The following is a 23,514-nucleotide window of genomic DNA, read 5'->3' on the forward strand; positions in this document are numbered from 1 at the left end:
TATACAAAGCTCAATAGAGCTACGGTTTCCCTGGCTTTTAACACTTTGAGTGCCATGGGTCTGGTCCCCCGGAACCCTGTTGCGTGCCACCACCCACTTCAATGACAGAGCTCTCATATTTGCGAACGCATAAACTATATCTTAAATTATGGCTATGTGTCTAATATGGCCGTCGCTTATCAATGACTTGTTTGCAGTCAACATTGTCGAAACGGATTGTTTTTTAATCGGTTCATTTCCGTTTTATACCATTTTGAAAAACGCTAGTTTTTTTTAAAGTTCCAGAAGAAAATAAAGATTCTGTGATAAACGCACTTTACTGGAATACACTGGAATACACAAAACACGTTGTCATTTTTTGGCCTATTTATGAATCGTTTTCAAATAAACGCTAGATTATCGATAGTATGTGTACTTATGCACGCTATAGAAGCGGGCTGAAAAATCGATTATCTTATTTTCTGATCGCACACACACACAGACACCCTCCGTATGTATATATTCTCTCCCCACCGTATGTATATTTCTCTCCCACCCTTCCACCCCCTCCTAATGTACAGTCTCCTCCCCATCATATGTATATACTCTGTCAGGATCTATGGGTAACAGTACTGTATATTTGCATATCATATATGTCACAAATGTAACAGTACTATATACCTGTATGTCATGTATGTCCCTATGCCATAAATGTCATGATGTCATGTATGTTGTGTAATGTCACTATGAATTGAAAATGGGGGACCCTGATGTAAACAAGACAAACGTCTTTCTCTGGTCTGCATCCCCTTAACAATTGTATGTATTGAGCCGTACTGTATTGTACCCATTCTGCAATCTGTTAAATAACGTTTTCATTCATTCATTCATTCACACACACATACACACATATGGCACACACTGATATATAGGTGAAAATAGCTCTGATTATCCCAAGACTGGTAAAGTAGATTCCTTGCCTCAGATCAGATGTTCTCCAAAAAGATTATTCCAATTCCTGATCGCCATTCCAAATATCGATCGTGTTTATTGATCCAACGCTGGGTACTGGAAACACACATTCTCCGCTGTTCTGGTGGTGGGCGATTACTTGGATTGTCTCCGGTTACTTGTCTGACAAGTAAAATGTGGAAGCAGGACTTTTTTTTTCATTCAATCCAATCCAAAGGGGTGCAGTACCATCCGGCGAGATGATAGGGGGCGGTATTTTCCCTGTTCGAGTTCAGACAGATCCCCACTGGTAACGTGAGGCTAGATTGATGAAAAATGAATGGAAATCGATAATAAAAAAAAAACGATCTCTCGTCGCTGGCACTCAACGGTTGGCATGAACTAACGAGAAATCTCGTCGCTGGCACTCGAAGTGTTAACAGAGGCCAACGCGGTCACATGATGGGGATGATTTTGACGGTGGAAATGGCCGTTGAAGAAAATAGCACAGGAACAACCTTTGGAAAAAGGGACAAGCGCACTGGTGATTTCTAGGTGCTCAAGACGGGTGCATGGATGAGCGAATTGGGCCTTGCAGCTTGAAGCGATCAAGTGAACGCATGCAGGTACCAACCAACCAGCAGTGAATAGAGAGGCGGTTCTTCTGAGCACCTAATGAACTGAAACAAAGGCTACTGGATACCATCAAGAAGTCCCAGGCAAGGAAAGGATACCATGGGAACTCATTTAGAAGTTTCATACTTGGCAAAGAAAGACTAAATACAGTATGCAAGGAAAAACACAAAATATATAATACGGTAAAGTATTGCCCACCATACAGTGGGGAAGAAAAAACCGAGGTGGGCCTACTTTAAACCAGGTAAAAACTAGGTGGGCCTACGGTGGGCCTACTTTAAAGCAGGTAAAAACTAGGTGTGCCTACTTTAAAGCAGGTAAAAACTAGGTGGGTACTTTAAAGCAGGTAAAAACCTAGGTGTGCCTAATTTAAAGCAGGTAAAAGAGGTGGGCTACTTTAAAGCAAAACCTTGGTATTCCTATTCCGAATATGTAGGCCTGTATTGATACTTGTTGTCTACCCAAAACTAGATTGTTCATTACAGTCAAGCTCCTGTTTAATGTTAGATTTCACAGTCTTGGACGTACAACACCACTGCTTAGCCTACAGTGCCGTCTAAGTTGTAACTGCACAGCCTGAAGTAGGAGTCACAGCAGCCCTCCTCCTCCTCCTCCTCCTATTCCTCACTATGCACAGGAATTAGCCAGATGACAGTTTCTGCTGCGCTCTGTTTCAAGGGTAACTGTTTCCCCAATATGAGCTTACTAATGCTTGGCTTGCAGACAAACGGACGAGACCAGCATTATTCGGAGCAGTCGCGCGACCCTCCAAATTCCTCCCTGTCACCAAAACAAAAGTCAGATCGTTCATCAGCGGCAGGAGTAGTGCTGAATCGCTCTCTCCCTCATCTGTGTGTCGCATGGTCAGAGAGGAGCAGCGTGCACGCACACACACACACCGTGCGCACACTGAGCACACACACACACAGCATGTAGAGAAATTCACACCCAGGCAAACTACTCACTAGGGACTTCCTCTGTACCCTCTTCCATCTCCTCCTTCCATGACTCCTTCTGTCTTTTCACTGCTCTTATCTGTCCACCCCCCCTCCCTCTCTCTCTTCTCCATCTACTTCCTCCTCCTCCCTCCTTTCTTTCTCTGTGTTTTCCCTCCTTCCTTGTCCATCTCTCTCTTTCTATCGTTGCTTTTCTGCCCTTCTGTGTGGATTCTGCTTGCTTCTCTAACCTCTGCTCATAATTCTTCCCTCAACTTTCAGCGTATACATACACACACACATACCTTTAAATGTTTACTATACTTGTGAGGACATTGTATTGACTTACATTAATTCCTTAGCCCCTTACCCTAACCATAATCAGTGTGTTTGGAGTGAGGATCAACCAGAATATCTCAAAACCCAAAATGTCCTTGCATTAAAGTGTTAATCCCGAAGATTTTCCTGCTTATAAATACCATCATTTATATTCTTGCTGACATCTTTGTTTCAATAGTGTTTCCATGTATTCGCATTCTCTATATACTAGATTCCACTGGTGGTGGCCTGCTCCACTATTCCCGGCCAGTATGCAAATGAGGATGTAAGAGACAGGACGGTAAGAGAATGTTCCCTGAACATTCACGGAAAAGAACGGAACCTGCGGATAAATCATAAATCGCTGACTTGTGTGACCAAAAAAAGACGATTAACAATTGAGAGTAAATATCACTTATGGTTTCTCAAGAGAGGGCTCTAATGCTAACATTAGTTAGCTCGCCTACAATTTAGCAAATGTAATCGCGTCTGCAGACACATCATCTTCTTCGCCTTCTTCATCCAAAACACACTAAATTACAGCAGGATTATTTTCCGATACCATTTTTTCCTTCCCGATTCCCGATTTTATTTTACAGATACATATACAGTTTTTTAGTAATAACTAGAAAGTAATGGTATGTATTCAACAACAGGTGATTGTATAGATTAGTATCGTTAATTGACAACTGTGCTCAATGAGTTAGGGCATTTGCCATGTTGTATGGCAAAACACATGGGAAAACTATGACTAGCTTGTGGTGATTAGACATAATTCACCCACAGAAATGTTGTTGGGACATTGGTTCCGCATGGACGTTATAGCTATCCTGTCAGCACCGGTTCAGTTAGCTAGTAACGAGACAGGTGTATGTTTTTATTTTTTTCCCTCCTTTTTCCTCCGATTTTCTCCCATCCCAATGTTAGTCGTTATGCCAATCCCCTTCCTGGTCGCTGCGCACTTACCCCCCACAGTCGGTTTGGGAGAGTGGAGGCTATCACGTGCTTCCTCCGACACACGTCTAGCCAATCAACCGCTTCTTTTCACCTGGCAGCGCGGACTCTCACTGAGAGGGTATAACGTGTGGAAGGATCACACTACCCCCCCTTAGATCCTATCCGCGCTGAGCAGGCGCCCCGACCGAACTGTAGGAGTCGCTGTTTACAACGACCCGGACCCACCCCTCCAGCTTTCCCACCCTCTAATACTGCCAATTGTATTAGTGTGAACGGCCAGCCAAACTGGTGACAACGCCGGACCTGTGAGCTGGATTCGAACAGGCGAATCCAGCGTCTCCGGCGTTTGGTGACGAACGCAATCTCCGCTACGCCACCTGACCGCCCGACAGGTGTATGTTGTGATTTTTGATGCACAATAAATATTCAACATTCTCTTTTGAGACTTGACTCCTATCCTTCGACACTACAAGCTAAACATTGTCACCGGTATGGCTGTCCGGCAACATGTCATTAATTGCGTGCCTGTGTGCGAGAGGTCGGTCAGTATTAGCAGTATTAGCCCCAACTGTGGCCAATTTTAGCCAAGGTACCGTTATCAAGCTAAGCTAGCTAACCCAACTAGCTCGTCTTCCCCACAGGGTTCTTCACATTGATATTTGATAACGTTAGTCGGTAGCTACTTGGCTTGAATCCGATTCACCGTGGGTGCATTATTGTTCATAGATGGCCAGTGTCAGGTCCTCGAGAAAGGACAGGCAATCATCTGTTTTGATGTAACGTTAAAGCGGAGGTTGTTTCAACTAGCTAGCTTTTCAGCTAATGCTAATAACACCAGCAAGCGAAACACCTCCAAGCTCCCCGTCACACCGCTCTGTCGGGGAAGATGGCATTTAGGAAAGTGTATCTGCTGTTAAAATGACAAACGGCATTGACACTTTCATTCACGGTTGATTAAAAACACATACATTTTATAATCCTCACCTCCGCTAGCACCGCACGTGTTGTTGTTGATCAATTACGTCATAATATGGGATCGGAGCATAGACTTGACGCATACTCGCCGATACCCGATCCAGCATTTTAGGCTGTATCGGAGGCATTTCCGATACTGGTATCGGTATCGGAACAACTCTAATTTTATCACCAGTTTGTTTGTGTGTGTGTCGTTTCAAAAGGAACTCTGGGATCTGTCATTTGAAAACACCCAGAACTTACCACCAGTCACCACAGGTGTCGCCAAGTCCATCTTAACAGTACGGTCTTCAGGATTAACACTTTAAAGGCGGTTTGTCAAGAGTCTGTTCTCACAAGTATAGCTAAACAAGTACACACACACACGCACACTTACTTCACTCTCAATCTCACTTCCCTCCCGACACACTTGTCCCCTCGTCCGTCGCCTTAAGTAATCGCCGTGGCGATTTGGGATGATGCATTGCGTAGACGTGCGCATGTCTCTCCCCCTCCCCCGGGCCTCCGCGGGGGAAAAAGGAGGGGCCAGCGCAGAGCGTCCCTCCTGAAACGAGCCTCCTGCTGTCCGGCAGGGGAGGATTTGTGTGGTGAACGCCAGGCCTGGAGGCGGTCTGATAACGCAGTGTCCCGCCGGAGGTCAAGGACGACACGGGGAACAGGTCAAGGAGGAGAGGGGATTGGAGGAAGAGGGGAAGAATTGCTCTCCATCTCCTCTCTCTCTCTGAAATGTGTCTACGATTCTTACGTGATGGTGTTCTTTTGTTGTTGTTGTTGTGTTTGTGGGAAGGCATGCGCTGCTGGTGAATGGCTTGTAGGACACACTGCTGTGGAATAGAATATTCTACTGTGATAGAGCTGAGCAGGCTGCAGTGCAGTAGAATGTGAGATTCTACTAAGATAGGAATTAATAGGTCACAGATTCATGATAAACTCATAGCCACACTACACACTCACAGCCGCGATGAAATAGGACTCAATGTTGCTAGGACTTAATGTAGGTATTAACACATTCAGCGCCAGAGGTTGTGTGTGCCAGCGCTTTAATGAATGGGGATACATGCCGGTGTTTGCAGGGCTAAAACTATATTAAATACCATAGCTATGGATATAAAATGATTGCCCATTTGACATCGAGTATCTATCGTTCAATTTGTGAAAAAGAAAAAAGTTTTTCATCCATACATTCCCGTTTTATACCGTGGTGAATATGAGTATAGTTTTAGAGTAATTCTATGTAATCCCAGGAAACGCCGCTAAGCAGCGTTTAGTGCATTCACTAGAAACCGTGCCATTCCTCGCCTGGATCAACGATCAATCTGAAATCAACGATATATTATCTGTATTATGTTTCATCATGCATGCATGATGGGGGGGGTTCTATGCTTCGATCATCACCAAAGGAATACGTTACACAGTACATTACAGACACACGCTCCAATCGCGGGGAAGGAATGATTGGGTCAACGCAAGATTGATACCATATAGCACTTACCTTGACTAGGATGTACTGCAAAAAGAATATTCCAATTATCTGATCCAAGTATTGATGTCGATCGTGTTGCCAACATAATCCACCAAAGAACATGAATCGGCGGTGCTTGATTATCCCCAATCCATGTGTTATAAACGTTACTCCTGCCCGACAAGGAAAACCCGGACCGGACTTTTTAGATCGACGTACAGGCTGAGCCAGAGAGATTCCAAGGATGTGCAATACCGGCCGCAAGGCGTTAGGCGGCGTTATTGGACGTTTGCGATCTCAGACCCATTCCCAATGATAACATCAGGCTCCCTCGATGGATTATGAATGGAAATAGCGAATAAAAGAAATAACGACCAAAACCCGACTTTTCTCGGGTTTGGCGCTCAAGCGATGGCGAGTTAACTCGACTTATCTCGGGTCTGGCGTCCAATGTGTTAATGTTGATAACAATTACGATAGCAGCATAACAATAACAACATGGCAGCAACTAGTGATGCACGATATATCGGCCGCCGATATAATATCGGCCGATATGGCCGTTTTTTTACACATCGGTATCGGTCCGATATCAAGATGGGGCCGATATCCGATATTTAAAAAAAAAATGTTTTTTTTTTTTTTTTTTTTTTTTATCTTTTTTTTTTTTTTTTTTACATGTTTTGGCCTTAAATAGTTTCAAAAATCAGTCATTTCTGAAAATAAGTTACAAAAGTAAAAAAATTATGCGTTTTGGAAAATAGCTCTTTATTTGATTATCATAAAAAAGTGTTTTCTATACAGAGATATCGACATCGGTAAATATCGGTATCGGCCAGAACGGCAATATTAATATCGGTTATCGGTATCGGCCACAATTTTCACATCGGTGCATCACTAGCAGCAACGTTTCTCTTATTTTTAGTATCTTGGATTATGTATTGATTATGTATGTATTATTACCAACCATTGTGTTTTAGCTGTGACCAGCAACCAATCACTCTGTCGGTTGGTTGGTCCACAAAAATGCCTACCATTTGACTTACTTGACTTAAGCCTTTGCACTCCCTGCGGAGCATAGGCCACTGACGATTTCTTTCCATGTTGCACGGTTTTTGGCCTCCCGAACGATGTTGTGCCATCCCAGTCCAGCCTCTTTCATTTCCCCTTCCCAAGAACGGCGCCAGGTGTTTCGAGGCCTGCCGCGTTTCCTCTTTCCGGGTGGGTTCCATCGTAGGGCTTGCCGGGCAATGTTTGTGTCTTCCTTTCTCAGGGTATGGCCTATCCACATCCTACCATTTGGGGGACAGAGATTGTCGTAGCCCTTGGTTACTCATTGGCAAGCTATAGGCTCTGCTAACACTTTTAACACATTGAGTGCCACGCCCCTTCCGCAAAGTGACCTGGCCTTGCCGTCCATTAACCCCATGTAAACCTAGTTGTAGTTTGTAGAGCTAAACCTATATTTTATAGTATAGCTATGGGTCTAATAACGCCGTCAAGTGTCAGTGAGTTGCTTCCAGTCAACGTGCAAAAAACTGATTATTTTTTCATCCGTACATTTCCGTTTTATACCGTTTTGAATTTGAATATAGTTTGGGTGGTTCTGAGTCATTCCAGGAAAAAGACGCGAAAACAGCGTTTTTGTGTAATTCAATAAACACGTTGTCATTTTTCGCCTGATTATCGAATCTTCCTGAAATCAATGCTAGATCAGCATGCAATGTGGTTTAGACCGGCGCACCCCCCCCCCCCCCCCCCCCCCCCTCCTGCACCCAACGGCAAACAGACACACACACACACAGAGACAGCGTCGATCGGGGTAGAAATAAATATCAGATCAACGATCAAATTTATATATAGTGTTCTTACCTTGTATCTGATGTAATGCAAAAGAAATAATCCAATCATCTGATCGCCATTCCAGTTATCCAATATCCACAGCGATCCTGTCTCTGACGTTGTTGGGCATTGCACAATAACGGCCGGGCGGGGTCAGTTGTCCAAACCATCCCTACAATCGTGTGTTTTGCCGGAGTGTTTAGGACCCGCCCCCACGCCGCCGCAGCTTGGTAGAGAAAAGAAACTGCCCCGTTCCCTTTTTTTTTTTTTTTTTTTTGTACCTTCTCTTTTTCCAAATTTTCTCTGTTTTTCTCCCCGTCCCAATTTTTTTGTCGTTGTGCCAATTCCCCCCCTCCCCTACCTGGTTGTTGTACGCATGTTCTCCTACGAGTCGGTACAAGGGCGTCCCGAAGCCGATCGCACGCTTCCTCCGATACGTGCGGCGACTACCAGTGACGTCTTTTTTCACTTGGCAGCGAGGACTCTCATTGGTGAAGTGTAACACGTGGGAGGGCACGCTATCTCCACCAAGTCCTGCCCCCGCTGAGCAAGCGCCGAGACCTGACCTGTCCACAACGCCAGATTCCCACCCACCAGCTTCCCACCCCCTAATACTGCCAATTGTATTAGTATGAACGACCAGCCAAGCTGGTAGCAACGCAGAGAGCTGGGCTCGAACCCAGCATCTCCTGCGTTGGTGACGAGCGCAATCTCCGCTACGCCACCTGACCGCCCAACTACCCCGTTCCTAATGGAGTGCAATAATGGCCGAAGGCGTTAGAGGGCGGTATAAGGCCGTCTGCCAGCTCAGACACACTCAGAACAGTATGCACAAGGTGCCCCGCTGAATTATGAATGGCAATAGCGATTAAAAGAAATACCGTGAGAAAAACGTAGATCTACGTTTCCGGCACTCAACGGTTGGGCGACAGAAACGTAGTTCTACATTAACGACACCGGATGTGTTAACGGTCACACTTTAGAATAACGATCTCTTATGTATAGTTAATAGATCACTTTCACACTGTTAGTTAATGAGTTATTGATGATTTGTTAATTGTTTGTTAATGCTTGGTTAATGATTTAAAACCATGCCTTAGAAATAGTTAATAGATCATGAACACGCTATTAGTAAACACGCTTGTACAAGTAAGCCCTCTCTGTTGCCAACTCCTTCTACTATTCTAACATCATCAGTACTGGAAAAGGCAAACCCAGAGCCCTCTTCTCTAGTCAGCCACCCAGCACCAGAGCCCTCTTCTGTAGTCAGCCACCTACTACAGCCACCCAGCACCAGAGCCCTCTTCTGTAGTCAGCCACCTACTACAGCCACCCAGCACCAGAGCCCTCTCCTCTAGTCAGCCACCTACTACAGCCACCCAGCACCAGAGCCCTCTTCTCTAGTCAGCCACCTACTACAGCCACCCAGCACCAGAGCCCCCTTCTCTAGTCAGACACCTGCAACAGCCACCCAGCACCAGAGCCCTCTTCTCTAGTCAGCCACCTACTACAGCCACCCAGCACCAGAGCCCTCTCCTCTAGTCAGCCACCTACTACAGCCACCCAGCACCAGAGCCCTCTCCTCTAGTCAGCCACCTACTACAGCCACCCAGCACCAGAGCTCTCTTCTCTAGTCAGCACCTACTACAGCCACCCAGCACCAGAGCCCTCTCCTCTAGTCAGACACCTACTACAGCCACCCAGCACCAGAGCCCTCTCCTCTAGTCAGCCACCTACTACAGCCACCCAGCACCAGAGCCCTCTCCTCTAGTCAGCACCTACTACAGCCACCCAGCACCAGAGCCCTCTCCTCTAGTCAGCACCTACTACAGCCACCCAGCACCAGAGCCCTCTCCTCTAGTCAGCCACCTACTACAGCCACCCAGCACCAGAGCTCTCTTCTCTAGTCAGCCACCTACTACAGCCACTCAGCACCAGAGCCCTCTGCTCTAGTCAGCCACCTACTACAGCCACCCAGCACCAGAGCCCTCTCCTCTAGTCAGACACCTACTACAGCCACCCAGCACCAGAGCTCTCTTCTCTAGTCAGCCACCTACTACAGCCACTCAGCACCAGAGCCCTCTCCTCTAGTCAGCCACCTACTACAGCCACCCAGCACCAGAGCCCTCTTCTCTAGTCAGCCACCTACTACAGCCACCCAGCACCAGAGCCCTCTTCTCTAGTCAGCCACCTACTACAGCCACCCAGCACCAGAGCCCTCTCCTCTAGTCAGCCACCTACTACAGCCACCCAGCACCAGAACCCTCTTCTCTAGTCAGCCACCTACTACAGCCACCCAGCACCAGAGCCCCCTTCTCTAGTCAGCCACCTACTACAGCCACCCAGCACCAGAGCCCTCTTCTCTAGTCAGCCACCTACTACAGCCACCCAGCACCAGAGCCCTCTTCTCTAGTCAGCCACCTACTACAGCCACCCTGCACCTTTTTGCCATATTTCTTTTTGTCTAGCAGTGATGAGCTTGAGTGTTACACTCTTGGGCACTCTACTATGCACACAGTGCAAGAGGAGTCGGGTGACTTCTTTTGTCAGGATCCTTCTGACGTTGCAGGTTCTGGTTGTTGAGGTGATGTGAGCAGAGAAGTCCAGCCGGTCATCAAGGACCATACCTATAGGTTCTTGCTGGTTGGGGAGGGAGGGTGGTAGTGAGAGGGAGGGTGGTAGTGAGAGGGAGGGTGGTAGTGAGAGGGAGGGTGGTAGTGAGAGGGAGGGTGGTAGTGAGAGGGAGGGTGGTAGTGAGAGGGAGGGTGGTAGTGAAAGGGAGGGTGGTAGTGAGAGGGAGGGTATTAGTGAGAGGGAGGGTGGTAGTGAGAGGGAGGGTGGTAGTGAGAGGGAGGGTGGTAGTGAGACGGAGGGTGGTAGTGAGACGGAGGGTGGTAGTGAGAGGGAGGGTGGTAGTGAGAGGGAGGGTGGTAGTGAGACGGAGGGTGGTAGTGAGAGGGAGGGTGGTAGTGAGAGGGAGGGTGGTAGTGAGACGGAGGGTGGTAGTGAGAGGGAGGGTGGTAGTGAGACGGAGGGTGGTAGTGAGAGGGAGGGTGGTAGTGAGAGGGAGGGTGGTAGTGAAAGGGAGGGTGGTAGTGAGAGGGAGGGTCAGGTAGTGAGAGGGAGGGTGGTAGTGAGAGGGAGGGTGGTAGTGAGACGGAGGGTGGTAGTGAGAGGGAGGGTGGTAGTGAGAGGGAGGGTGGTAGTGAGAGGGAGGGTGGTAGTGAAAGGGAGGGTGGTAGTGAGAGGGAGGGTGGTAGTGAGAGGGAGGGTGGTAGTGAGAGGGAGGGTGGTAGTGAGAGGGAGGGTGGTAGTGAGAGGGAGGGTGGTAGTGAGAGGGAGGGTGGTAGTGAGAGGGAGGGTGGTAGTGAGAGGGAGGGTGGTAGTGAAAGAGAGAGGGTGGTGTGAAGTTTTGAAAATGTGAAAAAGAAATGCATTTTTATAAATATAGTTTTTAATATGCATTAACAAATGTATGTTTTTAATATGTATTACCAATTATTGTTTGCAGTATTACCAAATGTTGGTTTTTAAAATGCATTATTACAAAACATTGGTTTATAATATTCATTATAACAAAATGTTGGTTTTTAATATGTAGTATTACAAAATGTTGGTTTTGAATAAACTCATCGGCTGACCACCCGGTAACTGACCCTGGAACGACGACGAACCAGATAATCGGCACATCAACTGAAGGACAGGAGCACAGAGTATGTAGCTGTGGCTGGTCCAAGGTAACATCCATCAGAGGCCTACGAATACATCAAGGCCGAATGAAGTGCTTGAAGAAAGTGAGGCCGGGATCTCGCATTGACCATTATCTTCTGAGAGAAAGGTCAAGTCAGGCGAGTGAAGCTCAGCGGCAGGATTTAACCCACAGTCCACCGAGCATCAGTATCCTGGCTGAAAGTAATTCAAGCTCATCAGAGAACTTGGAACCAAGTCACTTGCAACCTTCTTTGGAGCTGCAAAATGACCATCGAGGGGTAAAAGCAGAGGGGGGCACACCTGGGACGCCAGGTGTTGCCGTTGAGGCCGGCAGAGGTGTTGTGGGCCTGTCAACGAAACACCAATGAAGGAGGGTGCCCACCTGAAGACCCCAGTGAAGCTTTTACCACTACCCCATTCAAAAAAAGTGCTGATTATCTAAGGGATTGTAATATCTAGTCCTATAAGCTCAACCAAATGTATTTTTTACAAAACGTTGTTTTTTAAAATGCATTATGACAAAACGTTGTTTTTTAATAGTATTATTACAAAATAGTTTTTAATACGTATTATTACAAAACATTCGTTTTTTTAAATGTATTATTAAAAAAACGTTGCTTTTTAAAATGCATTATGACAAAACGTTGTTTTTTAATGTATTATTACAAAACGTTGCTTTTTAAAATGCATTGTGACAAAACGGTTATTAATATGTATTATTACAAAACGTTGGTGTTTAAAATGCATTATGACAAAACGGTTATTAATATGTATTATTACAAAACGTTGGTTTTTAATATGTATTATTACCAAACGTTTGTGTTGCATCAAACCTGTGTGGCAGCGTCTCCTCTGCCTCTCCTCCTCTCTCATTAGTGAGGAGATTAGACCTCGATTGTGTTGCATAGGTGATCTGCTCCCACTGAGACCGCTGTCCAATCACCACGCAGTATATCGCTCAGACTGCCGGCTGCCTCACATTAGCCACCACGCAGTATATCGCTCAGACTGCCGGCTGCCTCACATTAGCACAATCACTTACAAGCATAAGCGTGCTAATAACTAGTCTTAGAACACCTGGCCTATAATCTCTCTCTCTCTCACACACGCACACAGAAAGAACACAGACATGTGTGTACGCTCACACCCATCCCTCCTCATTCCTACAGGTTAACATGCTATAGGATTCTAGTGCCATGCCCCCCTGACTGCAGCCCTGTGTCAGGGTTAACTGCTGTCTGTGTTAACCGTTTGTGTCATATCCCCATTAACCTGCGGGGTCCCTGTTTATAAGCCCCCGGGGTGGCAGTCACCGCTCCGACATTAGCCTCCATTACGGCTCCCCAGGCTACAGTTGCCCCCCCGTGTAGGGCAGCCACTGATCTTGTATCAGTGAAACTGAGTGTCTCTGCTGTTGAGTTATGGCAGGCAGTCTGGAGAGTGTGTATGTGATAACCACTGATGTGGGTTATAATATTTCGTTTATATATATATTTTTTTTTGTGTATGTTCCCGCAGCTTCGTACCACCTCTCTACTTCATGTAAGTGTGTATTAGTTGTGTGTTGTGTGTGTGTAGAGAGCGAGCGAGCGTGTGGTGTGTGTGTGTACGTGGAGGGGGTAACCCTCTCTCTTCTCTATAATGGGAGGCATGAACTCTCGCTCTAAACCCATTTCCAGCCCATCTGAAATACGGCAGCAAATTACCTCCAGCGGCGCCCTGTAAACCAGCCCCCGATCCTCCCCAAATAGAAGTGACAGGACAGCGCAATTTATCGCCATAACCCCTGCCCCCCAACAGCCCCATGCACACTGCACGCATGCACACACACACACACACACACACACACACACACACACACACACACACACACACACACACACACACACACACACACGATCATAGGACGAGCGCTCCGCCACATACACACATACCTGACCGAGTGACTTCTAGGTTGTTGCTCTCTGGCTATAATGTGCGCAGGGGGTCCCGTGTTTTTTTTGTGCGTATTGTGAATACTGTAGCGGTACGTGTCGTGATTGTCTCAGGTTCTTTCTCTCTGTGTGTGTGTGTGTGTGTGTGTGGGGGGGGGGTCTGGCCCCCTGCCCTGCCTATTATCTCATTGATTTCCTCCTCTCCTCTTTTCAATTCTCTCCATTTCCACACTGCCGTCCTTTCCATTAGAGGAGCAATTTAACAGAGTGCTGTGACATGGGTAGGCGGGAGGGAGGGAGGGAGGCAGGCAGGGGAGAGAGATTTGTGTGAGGCAGGGGGGGATTCTGGGAAGATGGGAAGTGTACAGCAGGGAGAGGAGGGAGATGTAGTGGGAGAGGTGGACAGAGGACAGGTGGAGAGAGAGGTGGTAGAGAGAGAGAGAGGGTGGTAGAGAGAGAGAGGGTGGTAGAGAGAGAGGGTGGTAGAGAGAGGGTGGTAGAGAGAGGGTGGTAGAGAGAGAGAGAGAGGGTGGTAGAGAGAGAGAGAGAGAGAGAGAGAGAGAGAGAGAGGGTGGTAGAGAGAGAGAGGGTGGTAGAGAGAGAGGGTGGTAGAGAGAGAGAGAGGGGTGGTAGAGACAGAGAGAGAGAGAGAGAGAGAGAGAGAGAGAGGGTGGTAGAGAGAGAGAGGGTGGTAGAGAGAGATGGTGGTAGAGAGAGATATGGTGGTAGAGAGAGAGGGTGGTAGAGAGAGAGAGGGTGGTAGAGAGAGAGATGGTGGTAGATAGATAGGGTGGTAGAGAGAGAGAGGGTGGTAGAGAGAGAGGGTGGTAGAGAGAGAGGGTGGTAGAGAGAGGGTGGTAGAGAGAGAGGGTGGTAGAGAGAGGGATTGGTAGAGAGAGAGAGGGTGGTAGAGAGAGCGAGGGTAGAGAGAGAGGGTGGTAGAGAGAGAGAGGGTGGTAGAGAGAGAGAGGGTGGTAGAGAGAGCGAGGGTAGAGAGAGAAGGTGGTAGAGAGAGAGAGGGTGGTAGAGAGAGAGGGTGGTAGAGAGAGAGAGGGTGGTAGAGAGAGAGGGTGGTAGAGTGAGAGAAGGTGGTAGAGAGAGAGGGTGGTAGAGAGAGGGTGGTAGAGAGAGAGAGGGTGGTAGAGAGAGAAGGTGGTAGATAGAGAGAAGGTGGTAGAGAGAGAGAGGGTGGTAGAGAGAGAGAGAGAGAGAGGTAGAGAGAGAGAAGGTGGTAGAGAGAGAGAAGGTGGTAGAGAGAGAGAGGGTGGTAGATAGAGAGAGGGTGGTAGAGAGAGAGAGGGTGGTAGAGAGAGAGAAGGTGGTAGATAGAGAGAAGGTGGTAGAGAGAGAGAGGGTGGTAGAGAGAGAGAGAGGGTGGTAGAGAGAGAGAAGGTGGTAGAGAGAGAGAAGGTGGTAGAGAGAGAGAGAGGGTGGTAGATAGAGAGAGGGTGGTAGAGAGAGAGAAGGTGGTAGAGAGAGAGAAGGTGGTAGATAGAGAGAGGGTGGTGGTAGAGAGAGGGTGGTAGAGCGGGGCGGCGTGGCTCAGGGGTAGAGCGGGTCGTCCAATTATCGAAGGGTTGGTGGTTCGAATCCCGCTCAAGCCCATGTCCATCCCACTGCCGTTGTGTCCTTGGGCAAGACACTTAACCTACTTGCCTCGTATGAATGTGTATGCATGTGAATGAATGTTGGTGGTGGTCGGAGGGGCCGTAGGCGTTGATTATTCGCCACGCTTCCGTGAGTCTGCCTCAGGGCAGCTCTGGCTGCAATTGTAGTTTACCACCACCGGTATGACTGTGTATGAACGAATAATGGACTCTGTAAGCGCTCTGGGGTCTCTGGGGTGTCACGAAGAGCGCTATATAAATCCAATCCATTATTATTCATTATTAGAGAGAGAGGGTGGTAGATAGAGATGGTGGTAGAGAGAGAGAGGGTGGTAGAGAGAGAGGGTGGTAGAGAGAGAGGGTGGTAGAGAGAGAGGGTGGTAGAGAGAGAGAGAGGGTGGTAGAGAGAGAGAGGGTGGTAGAGAGAGAGGGTGGTAGAGAGAGAGGGGTGGTAGAGAGAGAGGGTGGTAGAGAGAGAGCGGGTGGTAGAGAGAGAGGGTGGTAGAGTGAGAGAAGGTGGTAGATAGAGAGAGGGTGGTAGAGAGAGAGAGGGTGGTAGAGAGAGAGGGTGGTAGAGTGAGAGAAGGTGGTAGATAGAGAGAGGGTGGTAGAGAGAGAGGGGTGGTAGAGAGAGAGGGTGGTAGAGTGAGAGAAGGTGGTAGATAGAGAGAGGGTGGTAGAGTGAGAGAGGGTGGTAGAGAGAGGGTGGTAGAGTGAGAGAAGGTGGTAGATAGAGAGAGGGTGGTATAGAGAGAGGGGTGGTAGAGAGAGAGAGGGTGGTAGAGAGAGAGAGGGTGGTAGAGAGAGAGGGTGGTAGAGTGAGAGAGGGTGGTAGAGAGAGAGGGTGGTAGAGAGAGAGAGAGGGTGGTAGAGAGAGAGGGTGGTAGAGAGAGAGAGGGTGGTAGAGAGAGAGAGGGTGGTAGTAGAGAGAGGGTGGTAGAGAGAGAGAGGGTGGTAGTAGAGAGAGGGTGGTAGAGAGAGAGAGGGTGGTAGTAGAGAGATGGTGGTGTTGAGCAGGGAACAGAACAGGTTCACATTACATTAACATTAGTATCATTCAACTACAGAGAATTGACTGATAGTGGCATCGACCCCTATTTAGTGTTTCCCAAATGTCTCCCCACTGTCCCTGTAATAAATGTAAAAAATGTATAAATGTTTCAGTGCCAGTACTCTTTGTTGTGCTATTTGTCCCTCATTGCATGTTTCTCTTTCTCTCCCACCCCAGGACTCTGCTCCAGAGTCGTCTGAGGTCCCCCCAGGACAGACACCCACCATCCCAGCCCTGGAGAGGGAGGAGGGACATGCGTTGGATTGGTGGCTCCTTGTATAGGGTGTCAGCCAATAAACTGTCCCGCACCGTGGCAACCAGCATGTCAATCAACCGAACAGGTACACATAAACCCGCCTCCTGCCCCTCCTTTTGATTTCTCTATGGCCATAGCCTCTGGTTAGCCACGACAAAGTGACTACGCAACATAGAAACCCACAAGGCCTCACGGATCATAAAGCCATGCTCGTATTTACTTTTATTTGCTTAGATTCTTATGTTTAATTAAAACGTAACGGTAGCGATCATATCGGCCGCTAAGACTTGCAACCTCATCTAATATCGTGGGGTTTTTAATCACCACTTCCCGGTGTCAACAAACACAAAATAAATCAATGGCAGCCGGTTGTTTTACGATCTTGGAAGACCGCTTGGATCTCTGTGTCGCATAGTAAAAATTAATATGGCTAATGTTAATTCTTCACCCCAGGCTATGGCCGCGAAACAAACATCCGCCCTGGAACCAGAGAGCTCTTATTTACCCCCCGCGAGCCGTATACCAGTAAAAATACAAACGAGCGAGAGGGGAGGGGTTACGAGCGGCGAGCGCACATGTGTAATATCTCTTAATGCGCGTGTTGATATGTGGAGGGGGCGGTGCGTTGAGTGAGTGAGTGAGCTCCTGTAACGCTGTTCAGTAGACTGGGGGGAGCCGGCCGGGTTCGCCATCTGAAATAATAAAGTTGTCATCTGTCAGAGAACGGCGCTGGTGGGGGTGTGGGGGGGGGGGGGGGGGGGGGGGGGGGGCTGGACGACCCAGATTAAAGACCAGATCTACCCCCCCGCCCCTCTCTCTCTCTCTCTCTGTCGTACTCTTGCCTTCGCTCTCCTCTCCTTTTTCTATCCTTTCCTCATCTTCTTTCTCTCTTATTCTCTATCCTCCTCTCTACTTCTCTTCCCTCATCTCTTCTCTTTCCCTCTCTTTGTCCGTCTCTCTCTTTCCCCTATACTCTTTCCTTTTCTCTCTCTCTCTCTCTCTTTCTATCTCTCTCTCTCTCTCTCTCTCTCTCTCTCTCTCTCCTCTCTCTCTCTCTCACTCTCTCTCTCTCTCCAAATACACACACACTTAATCATTCACCCCACCACCGCCACCACTAAACCTGTGGCTGTGCAATTGAAGAGGTCCGCTCCGTTAAGCCCGTGACCAGCATCCCGATACACATACACGCATTCCACTGCTCGGGAACACTCCTTGGGTATCCTCCAGGACAGGAGCTGTGTTTCAGCCTGGATGTCCCCCCCCGGGCCAGAGGCCTGCGGCTCCCCGTGGTGCCGCTGTACTTTAAATCATGCTCTTGTAAAACTCCCACGAGGAGCGGACATCTCTTCCTCACATTCATAGTTGTTCCAAAATTAGAGGCCAGAAACAAATCAGATCATATACCCTCTTTAGCCCACCCCTCCCTCCCTCCTCCTCTTTCCACCCCCCCACCACCCCCACTCCCTCCCGCTGTGTGGTGTTCATGGTGTTTATGGTGTTTACGGTGTTCTCAGACAGTGCTGCTGTATGTCACGTTTGACTTTTGGCTTCGACGTGTCAAACCACCACTGTCTAAATAAGCAAAACGGATATCAGGTTGTTGTGGTTGCAGCATCTAGCTCTGGGGATGGACGTGCACACACACACACACACACGCACTCTCATGAGCGCACGTGCGCTCATACACACTATGTATTGTACATTGTATATATGTATATTGACTGAACACTTTTTGTTTACGTACTTTTGACTTTTTCTATTTTATACTTTTTATCTATTTTTATCTAGCACAATCCCAGGAGCTCATACAGAAAAAAAGCATTTCATGGAAAAGTATTCTGTATTTTACTATGACAACTAATAAACAAACTTGAACTTGAACTTGAAACACACACATGGCCTAAATCCGCACATTATGCCAAACTATACACTGTGTGTACAAACACCCATTCACATGGACTCCTCGACTTCTAGATCTACTTTGAATAGTAATAAACATCCTTTACTCACAGGTGGGGTACTGTAGCTCATCGTGGGGGGGGTTGCACTGAAGTGTTCCACAGGCTCAATATGCAGTACAAGATTTCACGAATGCCGGGCAACAGGCTTGGCTATATACCATTTCAGAAGAGCCTTATCTGTTGCTATTCCGTTGCTAGGGGAACAGCTTGGGCCACAGTTTATTTCCTGTCCGCTGTTTTATCAGCAGAAACATTGCAGCAGGAAATAAACTCTGGCCCATTTAGAATGTCTGTTGTGGAGTCGGAAGAGGTTTATACACACACATATCACCAAGGCTAATAGCATGTCTGTTATGGAGTGACAAGAGGCCGATACACACACATCACCAAGGCTAATAGCATTGGGCACGACAAGGTCACTCGGGCAACAATACAACCATGTAAAAACGTGCCCTGTAACAGAATCTACATTGCAAGCAGGGCTTGACATTAACTTTTTGGCTCACTAGCCACTGTGGCTAGTGGTTTTCCAAAGTCACTAGCCACTCAGCATTTTCACCAGCCAAAAATCCCCACACGCCGATCATAACCCAACAATGGTAATAATGTGATTATTAAAATGGTCATGTGAAAATGGGCTCCAGACTAACTTTTTTTCACCACCGTGATGAATGAGAGACCTCCTCCAATGTACAGTTTCCACGTCAAATGTATATACACTCTTTTCTGGACACTTTTTGTATCACAAACTACTGTATTTGCAAATCTGGTATGTCATCAATGTATAGATGTAGCAGTACTGTCTATCTGTATGTCGTGTGTGTCATATATGTTATGATGAATTGAAAATGGGGGACCCTGATGTCTTTCTCTGGTCTGCATCCCCTTAACAATTGTATGTATTGAGCCGTACTGTATTGTACCCATTCTGCAATCTGTTAATAAAGTTTTCAATCAATCAATCAATCAATCAGAGAGAGAGAGAGACAGAGAGAGAGGGGGAGGGAGAGAGAGGGAGAGAGAGAGAGATGGAGAGAGAGAGAGAGAGGGTTCTAGGTTGAATCAATTGATGAACAATGTCGCCGTTGGAACGTTTCATTATAAGCATCTTGCAAGTTGCAACGCTGGTTAAGATATGATACTTGCCAGTAGTGTAAGGATGCATTAGCCATTAGCTAGCTTACTTACAGAGACTTGTGGAGGTTGTAGGGAGCTGTGTTCAACGAGCCCGCCAGCTTGATTGGCAGAAAACGGGTCCATAAATGAACGTTTGAATCCACACCAGTATGTAAACAAAGGTTTTAACCATCCACAACAGAATACTGCAGTCCAAATGTATTTCCGATGCTTGATTCTTCTCTCAGACCGACGCAATGTCTTGAAACTATTATGTTATTATGACGGCGCGACTCAGTGTGAAAATAACTTTGAAGAGAGGTTTCAGGTTTCACATGGCTTTTTTGTTTATTCCGTCATTCAGCATCAGGGGTGATGATCAGAGCCAATCAGAGGCAGATCAGGGCTGGTCTTTGCATAATGAACGTGTTATAGCCAATCAAAGGCAGAGATTTTTTTTATTTTTAGAACGCACATGGCCACGGGGAAAAAGACGCTAAACACACACACATAAACACACACACATACACACATACAGACAGACCTTTAAGCCACTAGCCACTGGGGCGGGTAGAATGAGAGGTACACGCCACAGGGGAATTCTACCCGCATCTGGCGGGTGGGCGGGTGCCAATGTCAAGCCCTGATTGCAAGTGACTGGCTATTCAGTGGCAAAATCTGAGGAAACTCCATGGCAACCATCTTTGTTCTGTATTCCTATGTGTGAATACACGTTTTGCAAATGAATGGACACGGTAAGCTTTTAAATCACAATTGTGACAAAAGCACTTTGAAAACCATTCTCATAGTGGAACCCCCAAAACGTACTTACCTACTTACCTACCTACTTACTTAATTACTTGCTCACGTACATACATACCTACTTGTCCCCCGTCTCTGTAAATAGGAAGGTGGTACGGTCCTCACCCGACGTCCCCCACCACCTCTCCTTTGGGTCGACCCTCCAACACTCGCCATGTGGCCAGGTAGGCTCCTCAGACGACCTCACACCCTCACACCCTCTCCAGCCGCTTACAGTAACAAACACTCAACACAGCATGACAATGGAGATGTCGTTTTTAGCAATCACTCAGTACACCTCCCACATTTCCATCAGGCTCTTTTCCTCTTCTGTCTGCTCAGTAACCTGTACATACATCTGATTAGCTCTTAGCTCTATTACTATTGCTGTTTACTGCTACATGTGTACTCTGGTTGGATGCCAAACCTCTTTTCGTTGTTACCTGTTACCTATCCACTTCGTGCCTAGTGGCACATAAGGCCTTCACAGAGCGTTTCCACTTCTCTCGGTCAGCTGCCATTGTTCTTGCTTCAGGCCATGAGCTCCACCCTGCCTCTTTTCTTTCTTTCTCTACTGTGCGTCTCCAGGTAGTCTTTGGTCTTCCTTTTCTTCTTTTCCCTTCTGGTGCCCAAGTCATTGATATGTTGCAGTCGTTGTTGTGGTCTTGCCTCAGTATGTGTCCTATCATCTTCCATCTTCGCCACTTCACTTCCTTGCTCAACGGCTTCATGTCGGCTCTTTCTAGTAGCTCTACGGTGCTGATGCGGTCTTGCCACTGGATTTTGAGGATTCTTCTGAGGCATCTGTTATGGAACACGTCGACTGATTTGTTGTCTCCCTTGTTCATCTTCCATGTTTCACATCCATACAGTAGGACTGGCACAACCAGTGTTTTGTACAATCTCAGCTTTGTTCTTCTTGAGATGCTGTTGGAGTGCCAGATCTTTTTGAGTTTGATGAATGCACCTCTTGCTTTAGGTCTTTCATACCCCCTCCCTCTTTACAGATGGTGGCTCCCAAGTATGTGAATTGGTCTACATCCTCAATCTCTTCGTCGTTGATGTTGATTTTGTCATGGTTTCTTGCATTAATTCTCATGGTTTTTGTCTTTCCGGTGTTAATCTTGAGTCCCACTCGTCTGGCTTCTCTCTCCATTCTTGTCGTTTTTTCCTGGATTTGGTGTTTGGTAGAGGAGAGTAATGCTACATCATCTGCAAAATCCAGATCGTCGAGTTTTGATGTCAACTTCCATCTGATTCCATTCTCACCTTGTCCAACTGTTCTTCTCATTATCCAATCCATGATCATTAAGAATAAAAAACCTGACATGTTGCATCCTTGTTTGACACCGCTGTTGATGTTAAACCACTCTCATATTTCTCCTTGGTCTTCTACTGCACACTGGAAGTCTTTATAGAATATTTTCACTATCTGGACAATCTTCTCTGGGATTCCATATTTCTTCATAATTAGCCATAGGCTTTCATGGTGGACTGAGTCGAAAGCCTTTTCAAAATCCACAAAGTTCAGGTGGAGTGTTGCTTGCCACTCGTTTACTTGCTCAATGATGTTCTGCAGTATGAAGACTTGTTCTGTTGTTCCTCTTCCTCTTCTGTAACCGGCTTGTTCTTTTCTTAGCCGTGAGTCTATTCCAATTCTGATTCGGTCAATGATGATCCTGCCAAGTATCTTGCCTACGACTGGAAGTAGGGTGATGCCTCTTGAGTTCTTGCATTCTTTGAGGTTTCCTTTCTTTGCTAGTTTGATGATAAGCCCCCTCTTCCAGTTCTTCGGGATCTTCTCCTGCCTCCATATTTTTTCCAACAATTGATGTACCTTATTTGCTGAAAACTCAATGTCTGCTTTTAATAACTCGGCTATGATGTTGTCGATTCCTGGTGCTTTCCCATTCTGAAGTCCTTTAATCACTTCCTTTACTTCACTTAGTGTTGGTTCATGTACAGGAATCTCTTCAATCATGTTAGTGAGTTCACATTCTTCCTCATCAGTTATTGGGTTTTCTGGTGGTTCCCTATTCAGTACTTCCTTGAAGTGTTCTGTCCACCTTGCCTGCACTGCATCTTTTCCGCTGATGAGGTTGCCATTCTTGTCCAGTACTGCTGTGCTCTGTCTAGGTCTCTTGTTGCACAGTGCCTTCGTAAGACCGTACAGTGTCTTCATGTGTTGTTTCCTTGCATGTGTTGTTTCCTTCACTTGCAATGTTCTCCATCCATTTCTTTTTGTCTGTCTTTATACTTCTCTTTGTTTCTCTATCCTTCTCTGTGTACATTGCTTTTAGCTGTTTCTTGATTCTTTCCGAGTGTGTGCCAAGGATCCTCTTGTTTATTGTTTCCCGCTGGTCTACAAGGTTCCATGATTTTTCACTGATCCATGGCTTCTTATTCTTCCGTGGTCTACCCAGGATTGCTTCAGCAACTTCTGTGTAGGCTTTCTCCAGAACCTGAGAGTCACGCTCCACCTCTTCGTTGTCTTCTATTCCTCGCCCTTCATCTTCCAGCACCTGAAACCTGTTTCTCAGGTTGATGGTAAAAGACTTCAGGATGGCTTCATCTTTCAGCTTTGTTGTGTTGTACTTGACTCTGGTGCTTTTCTTTTCCTTCTGCTTCGTCTTCAGTCTTAACTTGACCGTTGTGCACACAAGGTAGTGGTCGCTTCCAATGTCTGCAGATCTGCATACTCTTGTGTCTTTCACTGAGTTCCTGAATCGTTTGTTAATTAGCACATGGTCTATCTGGTTCTTGGTCTTCCCACGTGGCCTTGTGTATATTCTTATGTGGGAATAGTGTTCCAGTAATGACTAGCTTGTTCATGTCAGACATTTCACACAGTCTTTCTCCGTTGTCGTTACGCTTTCCGATCCCGTGCTTGCCCATCACTCTTTCGTAGCCCTGGTTTTCATCTCCCACTTTGGCGTTCATATCCCCGGTGATGATCAGCATGTCGTGTATGTTCCTGCTGTCTAGGACGTCTTGCAGTCTCCTGTAGAACAAATTTTTTACT

General features: G+C 46.9%; 1 protein-coding gene across 1 annotated transcript in view; it reads left to right on the plus strand.

Moving 5' to 3' along the window:
- The window catches only part of zc3h3 (zinc finger CCCH-type containing 3), a gene marked incomplete at its 5' end in the record, with an annotated part of 242,580 nt that overhangs the window by 151,531 nt on the left and 67,535 nt on the right, over positions 1-23,514 (plus strand). Inside the window, 2 exons of the mRNA XM_084308377.1 lie at positions 16,533-16,696; positions 20,599-20,677. Of these exons, the coding sequence (XP_084164503.1) occupies positions 16,533-16,696; positions 20,599-20,677 (243 nt within the window). The remainder of the gene's footprint in view (positions 1-16,532; positions 16,697-20,598; positions 20,678-23,514) is intronic.

Source organism: Notolepis coatsorum (genome assembly GCF_963971535.1).
Source record: "Notolepis coatsorum genome assembly, chromosome: 2".
NCBI lineage: Eukaryota > Metazoa > Chordata > Actinopteri > Aulopiformes > Paralepididae > Notolepis > Notolepis coatsorum.